Source organism: Tasmannia lanceolata, unplaced genomic scaffold, assembly GCF_043159265.1.
Source record: "Tasmannia lanceolata isolate RefF3 unplaced genomic scaffold, GAP_Taslan_0.1 ptg000018l, whole genome shotgun sequence".
Classification (NCBI taxonomy): Eukaryota; Viridiplantae; Streptophyta; class Magnoliopsida; order Canellales; family Winteraceae; genus Tasmannia; species Tasmannia lanceolata.
The window spans coordinates 15,972,791-15,982,605 of record NW_027518695.1 but is presented as its reverse complement, the minus strand read 5'-3'; the positions used below and the strand labels follow the sequence as shown (position 1 = coordinate 15,982,605).

Here is a 9,815-nt window from a genome sequence, read left to right as displayed (position 1 = left end):
TTTACCTTTATTTTGTTCTTCCCGTCCCTTTTTTGTTTCTTAAAGTTTTCCCACTAACATGGCCTGAATACCCTTAAAATTTGACATCAATTTCCATGCACGTACGAGCTAAACCTCATACTATGTGTTTAGTTGGTGATCAAAATGAAACATCACAACCAAGTATTTTATCAAAGAAATCCAAGTTCATAAATTCAAATCTAAAATCCTTGTAGCAATATCAAATCAATACCATGTTTCTTTTCCCAATATGAATATGAAATAGGAGTAATATTTACTAAATCTAGGAAGAATGAGATGAAAAGAAATAAAAATAAAAGTACGAACAGGATTGATTTTTAATTTGGGTTCTGATAAAAAAGAAATTGTACTGGCTTGGACAGAACTCTCTCTTCATGTCAGCACTTCTTCAGTAATATGATGTTCAATTTACATCCAAAATGTATCAGAGATTGATACAGATGTAACAGTGAGCCCCTCAAGATCATGTTTCATTTGACCAATCCAACTTTTCGAGGGTAAGACACAACTATTAGTCATATTTGACAAAAGAATTATCATATATGGACATAAAATGACGGCAAAGAGGAAAAGCCTTTCCACTTACCAATGTCAGTCCAGTGCATATACATGCCTTTACAGTTTCCTCCATTTCAGACATCGCCCATTGCCTCAACCAAGTTATAATTGAAGGAAAAAAAGAACAGAACCAAAGAACACAAAATCATGGTGTTCAACAATCACTCCAACTATCTCCATCATCTTCATCACTTCCCACGAATGCCTATACCAATGAACGCATTTGGAATGAGATGGCACTCAAGATAAAGAAAAGCTATCAAGGTCTAAAGCAATAGAAATAAAGCAAAAGAAGTTACTTGTCAGGAGCCAACCTGGCGAATTGTGTTAGCTTTCTCTAAAACGGCAGCAACATTTAAGTTTGTCTTGGGACCATGAATGATGGGCTTCGTCACAACAGCAGGTTTAAGGTTGAAAGACTGGCAGAATCAGGTTCTCTAAATTAGATGCTATGACAATGCCTTAGAATATTATTGATTGATAAAAATTAATGCAGAAATAAGAGATCTTTATCCTACCTTGGTTCTTATCTGTTCTAGCAATGAGTCGCTCTCATCTATGTTTGGCCTCATTACAGGTCCAATTCTTTCTGACACTTTCCTCAACTGCAAGATCATTAAATGGTTCGAAAATCAGAACCCAATTCTTCAAAATCTACTGAAGAGATTCATAGCTAAATACGTACAGAACCAAAAACCATCTTTACCTTGCTTTTGTCATGAGAAGCGACGGCCTCAATCAGAGGGTCTCTAGGTCGCAAACCCTGTTGAGGCTTCTGATCTTCCATGTCTGGCTTCTGTGCAAATGAGCTGAGAGGGTACACCATTTCTCCCTCAAAAGTTAGGGCACGATGTTGAGGCTTCTCATCTTTTAGGCCTGGTAGTGGTGCCAACGAGTTAGCAGGTTTTGACATTGCTCCGTCTAAATTTAGCAAGCCATGACTGAACTTTCCAACTCTCCATTCTAGAGGAGGAAGGGGTGGAAGTGGAGGCATCTCCACATTGGTTTGTAGAGCATTAGGATCTGGTAGCGAAAATTCAAAGAGTTGGTTGTGAGTCATATCAGGGATGAGCAGGTTAAAGCTGGTAAAGATTGGTGATGATGTTATAGCAGAGATATATGAATCAGATGAGCTTGTAGCTAACTCAGAACTCTCAAAATTAAGCACAGATGGTATACATGCTTCTAGCTCTGACACCACGCAACCAGATTTGGTTTGTGAAGATATATTCAACCCATTAATCATGTCATTACCAGCACCTTGATCACTGTGAAATCTTTCCCTCGAAGATATATTCAACCCATTAATCATGTATGCATACATGGCATCTTTCATACTCCTGGAAGGATGACTCTGGTGGGGAAATTTTGATTCAGAACCTTGATCACTTTCCCTCGAAGTTATGGGGCCTTGTGAACCATTACTAGAATGCATATGGATTTGGATTCCTTCAATTGGCATCAAACAATTAAGAAATTCAGTCCTGGAATAATCAGAGTCCAAGGAATTTGGATTATATGACTCCAATTTCAGACCTGTAGGAATAAATACTGGATCCTCTTTGTTTTCAGAAACAACAATGGTGGGGATTCTTTGCACGTCTGATCCTATAAGTTCTTTGACATTAGATGGTCCCATGGTCTCCATTTTATGCCAATCCAAACCTGTTTCACTGGAAAGACAGTCTACAAGATCTTCCACATTAGATGCCTTTTGAGAACTGATTAGGTCAAGACAAAAACCATTAGAGTCTGCTTCCACAGGAATGGATCTGGTTTCTAAATCATCGGATTGCATATGAATCTCAGCAGACGATGCAGTATCAAGGTCAACATTGTTTCCGACTGTATGGAAGGGGTTCACATAAATTCCTTCGGGGACATGAATATTTTTCATGTCACTCTCGGATGCATTAGATAATGATCCGAGATTGTTGGACAATAATGTTTCCCAATCCGTGGCAATTTCTGATGAAGCTGCTATATGAGACTTGGCATCACAGAAGTGTTGAGACTCAGTGTGAGGGGGAATAACAGGTAAACATATGAGAGATGATGTGCTATCTGGACAATTGTCTCGCTCTTGCTTTATTGGGCTATTGGGCTGTTCTTCTCTTGGCAAAGCCTCAGAGTTAGATAAATCAAGCTTTCCATTTATCCAAATTTTAGTTTGGTTCGGTCTAGACAATTGAACTTCACCCAAACTCACACTAGGACTTAAATGGCTAAGAGTAGATGTTGAATCTGCAATGCAAGAACCACAAGATGCTTCACCAAGTTCACAAGCATAACTTGTAATCTCAGAGACTTCATTGCTATTCCCGTTAGGTAATAATTCCTCTGAAGATTTAGTCCCTAAAATGTCAGAATTTCTCAAGAACTTTCCAAATGATACATCATAGATTGCATCTTGGGAAATTTTACTTAACAGATTCTCTGCAGTTCCGGACTGTGGCTTCTCATATGCTAAGCAAGGACCAACATATTCCGATTTGAGAGAATCATCAAAAGTCATAGGAGTGTCCAAAGAAGCAATTTCATTGCCATGAGAAGGTGGCAAATAAGCAAAATTGCTTAAAGTTTCTGAGTTGGCTCCACAGGATCTTCCATTTTTAAATGAGTTGTTCCAATCAGATGATGCACTAGAATTTTCAGCCGAACGGGATTCTGAATGTCGGCCCCCAAGTTCCAATTGTTCATCATTTGTGTCAGAGTCATGCTTAACTCTACTCTCATAACCTGTTTCCAGTTCTGACTCCATTGTAGTAAACGCATCCATGTAATTTTCCAATTCACTAGCATTGTCATCATCTGTCTTGCTTTCACTGTCAACCAATGCATCCTTTTGATCCACCGGGTCAAACATAGATGGAACTTTCTTTGCTTCAAATTCACATGTTGGTTCAGGCATGGATTTTAGCATTCCTATTTCAATCATATCTTCCTCGAATTCATCCGATGGTATAAGTACTTCCTCTCTATTAGGAAAGGGAACTCTCGTTCCATCCCTCTTCCATTTGATAGCTGAACCCACTATACCAACTTCACACATTTCATGCGTTGACTCACTAGTATCATTAGAATTCAACTTTGAGCGGGTGGGGTCCACAGAATTTTCACAAGAAACATTGTGCTCAGGTGAATGCATTTTGAGGATGTGCTCCATGTAGATTCTACCAGTTCTTGAATTAAAAGTGGAACCATTAAAGTTCCTTCTCTTCAACCTCACACCATGTGTAGGGATTTTCTCAGTGTGTTCATCAGATGCCACATGGTTCAATCTGCATCATTAGAATGAAATCTGAGCAACCAACCAACAATTTACACCATAGGGTTTCAGTTTGCCATGGTGAAAACAAAAATCCAAGGCACAAAATTAGTTCCATGTTTGGCAAGGAGAAATTTGAGGTCATACTTGGAACTGAAATCAGATGCTGAAAACTCTGGTGATTCTCCATTCTTCCATCGCAATCCTTTCTTCTGACAAAGAGAAATGAAAAAGTGGGTTCCATACTGTTAGTTCACAGCATACATATTATATGGATTTCTTTGACAAAAAAGAAAGCTTTGTGCTGAATAACTGCAATGATATCATGAAAGAAAATATGCATAGTGACAAGGAAACACTGAACCTCACGAGGTCTGAGAATATAGAATGGTGACGGATGAAAGGTTACTATGTTTTTTCGGAAATGGTAACAGCTTATTTGGTCCACCTGGAATACATCTCTGTGGATCCAACTCCAATCAAGAGACTCAGCTAAGTCATTACTCATTAGTGCTTATAGTTATAGGAATAAGAGAAAAGGAAAACTCATTTCCGAAGCAAAGGTAAAATAACTCATTGATAAAATGTGCTAATCTCCAAGAACTTTCGTTTTCTTCTATTAGCCCAAGGGATGGTGTTGATGAGTTTCATTCTACCTTAAGAGAGCCTCCCAAATCCTTAAGATCCAAATACTTGGTTCTTCGGTACTCATTAGCCAGGTTCTTTGTTATCCTATGACAATTAGACTATTTCCTCAGGGAACTGTAAAGCCAAATCACTACAATTAGATCATCCAACCTAGGATGATAATGTTAAACCAACTCACTAGCCAGAGTTCTCCGATACTCAATAGCCTGGTTCTCTGGTAACCCCATTAAATTACCATTGCTGTTAAATTTTCAAAATTCTCAGTAGTCTGAGATCTCAAAATATTCACTATCCCAAGTTCTCTAGCACCCATTAGACCAGCTCAGGTAGGAAGTTGTAATAATCCTAATCCAAAATCCAGTAATCCACAATGCAATAGTAAGATTCAACTATGAAAAATGGACTGTTTTGCATGAAAATTTTCCAAATCCAAAGCAAAAACAAACCAAACATTAAATGGAGCATAAAGGGCTCGAATATATTGCAATAGAACTGAGAATGAGACAAAATCCAATTGGAAAATGACTGGAAAAACTCTCCAATAAACAGTACAAGATAAAAAAAAAAAATATGATGCATCAAGAATGGCTTTAAGAATAGAAGAAAAGGGAATGCATCGGCACTGATTCACACGGAAAATGATCCCACCATGAACTGGTATGATTAGAGTTCCATTCCACAAACTTATGTGTGCTGAAACCTCTCCCGCAAACTCATATGCCGATGAGAAGGTCTTCCCAGAAACTGATACACCATAAACTCCCTTCTCACAAAATTGTAGCAGGTGTAACACTACTCAAACAAGGAATTGATGAAAGGGAATGCATGAATGGTGATTGACTGGGTGAATTGTTGCTGGAGATGAAAAATAGAGCATCCCTTGAAGGAAATCCAACCAAAGAATGAATCAACCATGTCTCCAGGGCTTGAGGTGGACAAAGGACTAGGGAGCAGGCCACACTTACAATTGCAAGTCCAAGAAAGTGCAAATCTTCAACATGGTTGATAAGTGAGAATTCACACTATTTATGCAAGTTTCAGTACCAAGATCAGGGTACTTGTTTACAACCTTTAGGGTCTAGAACAAATAAACCACTGTGACAAATCTTTGAACAGGATCATTACTAATAAAGGGCAGATTAATCATTAATAAATTGATGAAGGAAAGAACCATAAACAGACTAAAATATCATGATTCTGATAATAAAGCATGCGCTAAAGAGCTGAAAAGAAACAGCCCACATGGTACACTAATAATACTAAGCTGTTGCTCTGTTGAATGCCATGCCTTGATTTTGCGGGACTTCTTTTCTCTTTGACACTCAGATTTCATTTTTCCAGAGGCAAATTCCGTCTTATAAAACGAAGGATAAGAGTATCTCTTTAAACAAGCCCCGGCACCAGCAATATCAAACCTGATAGGAGAAGAGCATATATTAAAAAAGAAGAATAAAAATATGTAGGTTATGACAGAAAAATAAGTCGCGAGGTCAAAAGTATCATACTTGTCCAGTACGAATAATTGAGGTGGACCACGACATTCTTCGTAAGAGTCCATTATAACGAGAGGCAAACGTCCTCGAGTGATAAGATTCTCATCCACTCGGAGATTAGCATGCCAGTCAAAACCTGCGAAAGATTATGAGCCCATGCAATCAAGAAACAAACTAATGCGTCAAGTGGGACAAAGAAGTATGATGGATAACATTTTAGCCAACTATAGGTAGAGCTTCCTTCTGACTTCTAAAGAATCACACTTGTCTATAATTTCACGAGCATGACCATTAATGTATTAAAGTTCAAATTAGACCATAACGTGTAACAGAGATATTGAAAGAACATACACATGAATGTCATTTCCCAAAATGCAACCCACAATTCAAAAGCATGTTGAGATATTAGCCTTTATGCTAAAATGTATTGACAGCCGGCAACATTTTTCTTTCTTTCATTCTTCACTTTATATTGTAGAACTTTGTCCCATTACCAGATATAACATTCACTCGCTCAAAAAGTAATAATTATATAAAAAAATTTACAATGTTCGAACAAAAGGGATGACTAAGGCTCCAAGTTAACACGTGTAATGCAGATGTATAATCATCAAATTTTATGTTAATTTGAAGAAGGGATTTGAGCGAACAGATTGTCAAGCCTTGATAGATTGGTGGCAGAATGGACAGATTAATGAATCAAAGACAATTGTCAAGCCGACAATCAGGGATTATCTAACATGGGAAATGAATGGATAACCACATAAAACAAAGAGCCACTAGTATGTTTCATATGGTCATTAAGAAATAGAGATTTTGCAACTATCAATAAAACAGAAATTTAACCATTTCTTTGAAATGGGAATGCTAACCTGCATTGTAACTGAAATGGGAATGACTAGTTTGAGAGAGAAAGGCCTTCTCAATTGATGGAAACTCTGCTTCTAACGGCTTGACACGAATCATTAATCCGTTACATCTAGCAGCAGTAGACATCACTTCCTCATGCAAGTCATCGAAAATTTCCGCCGCAAATCTTTCATATAAAAAAAAAACAATATCACTCATGTGGACATAATATATCTCCTGTGGAAAAGAAGAATTGATTGTTCAAAACTAAAATATCCACAGCTTGTGAGATGAAAGGTATCAAAACTATTATATCCACGGCGGCTTGTGAGGTGAAAGGTATCAAAACTAAGATATCCACAGCTTGTGAGATGAAAGGTATCAAAACTATTATATCCACGGCGGCTTGTGAGGTGAAAGGTATCAAAACTAAGATATCCACAGCTTGTGAGATGAAAGGTACCTAACATATGAAAAAGCGCTTACTATAAAGAAACTCATAGCAAATATAGATATGCTTAAAAATCAAGTCGGCAAGATATAATTGTCAAAAGTACCTTGAATCATATGATGAGATTGTAGAAGATAGAAGGAGATGGACTCTGTAGGGAGAGAGCTAATACAACTTTTGCTGCAATGATAGAGACCGTGGCTTCGTAGACTACCTCTGCACTAGATGACTAGGTTGGCTACTGTATGTTGCTTCTTTCTGCTCCATGACATTTAACAGCCTTTGGCTATAATGCAAGATCCTATAACTGGAATCCTAGTATCAGGATCACCTGCCCAATTTGCGCCCAAGTACCCCTCAACCTTGACCTCTTTGTTCAAATGTACTCCATAAAATAGTTCATGATTTAGTGTGCCTTTGATTAACATTATGATCAGTTTGGCTGCTTGCTAGTGTTCCTTTGTTGGGTCATGGAGATACTAACAAACCTAATTTACTGCAAAAGTAATAATTGATCTTGTGAATGTGAGGTACTGTAAGGCCCTACCATACTACAACAAGTCAAAAGGATCCATCACCTTCCCTAGTTCTCTCAACTTCGACTCAAAGGAAGTAACGCAACTCTCTAGGATCTTTCATAAGTTCTCGTTTAGATTATCTTTTGTCCTTTGAAACTCATTATTGTGACTACCAACGGTTATGATGTCGTCTACATAGACTAATACAAGCACTATAAAAAACCGTGTGTTTTATGAAGAGAATTTTTTTTTTTTTTTTTTTGACAAAGGATGTCCCCACCCCCTTTGGGAGTAGGACTAGTCCCTACGGATACACGCAACGACCCACTCACCACGTGTATCAGGTAAGTCGGGGGCGGGATTCATCCTTTTGTGACCTCTTTCTGTAAATTCTGACTAGTTGATGAAATTTGTCAAACTAAGAGGGAGGCTGATTAGTTTTGAAAACTTCTGACCAGTTGATGAAAATTGTAAGTGTAATAGTGGTATACTATAATATTATGTATTACAAAATTATATCTTTATGAATTCCATGCAAAATGTGGTGATTGTATTATGTATAAAAACTTATATGAAATGCATGTGAATTTTGGTATGTAGTAAATTATCAGACATGTGCGACAGTGCATGTCACTAAATGATCAATGTTTTTGGACCATCATGGATAGTTTTCTTGATTATGTGATGGTTTATAGGCGTGTGTTCAAGTATAAAAGATAAATAATGCCTTTCTCCAACAGCTTAAGCTTTTGGAGAAGTTGGTAGGTTAACATGGTATCAGAGCCAAAGGTTTCGAGTTCAAACCTCCCGGATAGCAAAAATCCACATGCGATGGTTGGCCCAAAGTGGGACCACATGTGCCACATGCTTTCCGAGTGGGCCACATGTGTGGGGGAGTGTTAAAGTATAAAAGATAAATAACGCCTTTCTCCAACAGCTTAAGCTTTTTGGAGAAGTTGGTAAGTTAACAACGTGTATTTGTGCTTATTCAGGCATTTCCTGAAGTTTCATCTTTAAATTCTACGATTTGCACATGTAACCTATGTTTTTTTTTATTTTACAAGATTCCCAACAACATTTCCAACTGAATCCGAAACGTTATCATTTCTGTGGCGACCGAAACCAAAATTTAAAACCTTGGGTCCATCCCCTCCATCCCCAACTTGGAAATCGATTTAGTAACCCCTCCCCCAAAAAAATTAGTAGCCCCACCCTCTCCATGGAAATAGATTTTAATTAGCTCCTAAAATATAAAAGTGGGCCTTTGCTTCTATATAGTATAGATTTGTTACCTATTATATATTTTTATTTGCAGGCTTGGCTAAAATACCAGTGTAGATTTTCTATCATCAAATTCTCACATACATACAGAAACCAAATAGAGGAAATTTCACAATATCACTCCCCATCCATCTACCTATCTAATAATTAAAATTTCCAAACAACCCAACACCATAAAAAGATGAACCCACCTATCCCATCACCAAAACACCCACTTCATGCCCTAATCCCCTCACATTCTCTTCAAACACCAAAACCCAAATCATAACACATTCAAAAAACAAAAGAGGAACTCCAACAAATGAAATGAAAGAGAAAAACTCACTCAGAGAGGTCTCCCAATTGTCGCAAAACTCCAACGAGTCCGGCCATGGCCACGCCTTCAAGTAGGGCTTCTGGATCATCTCTATCAGCAGCTCTGTATAGCTCTGGATTTCCTAAACTGTACTCGTTTCTAATCAGATATCTAGTGATGTGCATTGCTTCTATAGCTCAAAACCTTCAATTCTGAATTGGGTTTCTGTTCTCCCTACCTTTCTGGCATTACAGCTTCTTAAAAGAGCAGAGAGAGGGAGAGTTATAGTTTTTAGTTTTGGGTTTTGGGAAGGGAAATGTTTGAATGAATATGCAACGAGAGATGTGCGGAATATTTAATGATAAAGCTGAATGGAGTGACTGAATGAGTGTAACGGTCATTCTTAACTTAGGCATGGTGTATACTACGCACC

General features: G+C 37.9%; 1 protein-coding gene across 2 annotated transcripts; it reads right to left on the bottom strand.

Annotated features, from left to right (window-relative positions):
* Positions 1–331: 331 nt before the first annotated feature.
* On the bottom strand, positions 332–9,734 carry LOC143850002 (uncharacterized). Of its 2 annotated transcripts, none has more exons than XM_077359337.1 (9): positions 9,413–9,734; positions 6,861–7,024; positions 6,001–6,124; positions 5,784–5,910; positions 3,995–4,059; positions 1,286–3,860; positions 1,098–1,184; positions 894–998; positions 332–784 (listed from the first exon to the last, which is right to left on the bottom strand). In XM_077359337.1, the coding sequence occupies exons 1-9, from the start codon at positions 9,565–9,567 to the stop codon at positions 734–736; spliced, it is 3,453 nt and encodes a 1,150-aa protein (XP_077215452.1). In that variant the 5' UTR covers positions 9,568–9,734; the 3' UTR covers positions 332–733. The 2 variants fall into 2 exon arrangements, with proteins under 2 accessions (XP_077215452.1, XP_077215453.1); XM_077359338.1 differs by lacking the exon at positions 9,413–9,734 and adding an exon at positions 7,395–7,778.
* Positions 9,735–9,815: the final 81 nt, after the last annotated feature.

Excerpts from the sequence above, each read along its gene's own strand:
- LOC143850002 (XM_077359337.1), bottom strand. The coding sequence starts at position 9,567 with ATGCACATCACTAGATATCTGATTAGAAACGAGTACAGTTTAGGAAAT. Across the intron at positions 5,911-6,000 it reads CAATTATTCGTACTGGACAA|GTTTGATATTGCTGGTGCCG; the intron begins GTATGATACTTT and ends TTCTCCTATCAG. Across the intron at positions 1,185-1,285 it reads CTTCTCATGACAAAAGCAAG|TTGAGGAAAGTGTCAGAAAG; the intron begins GTAAAGATGGTT and ends ATGATCTTGCAG.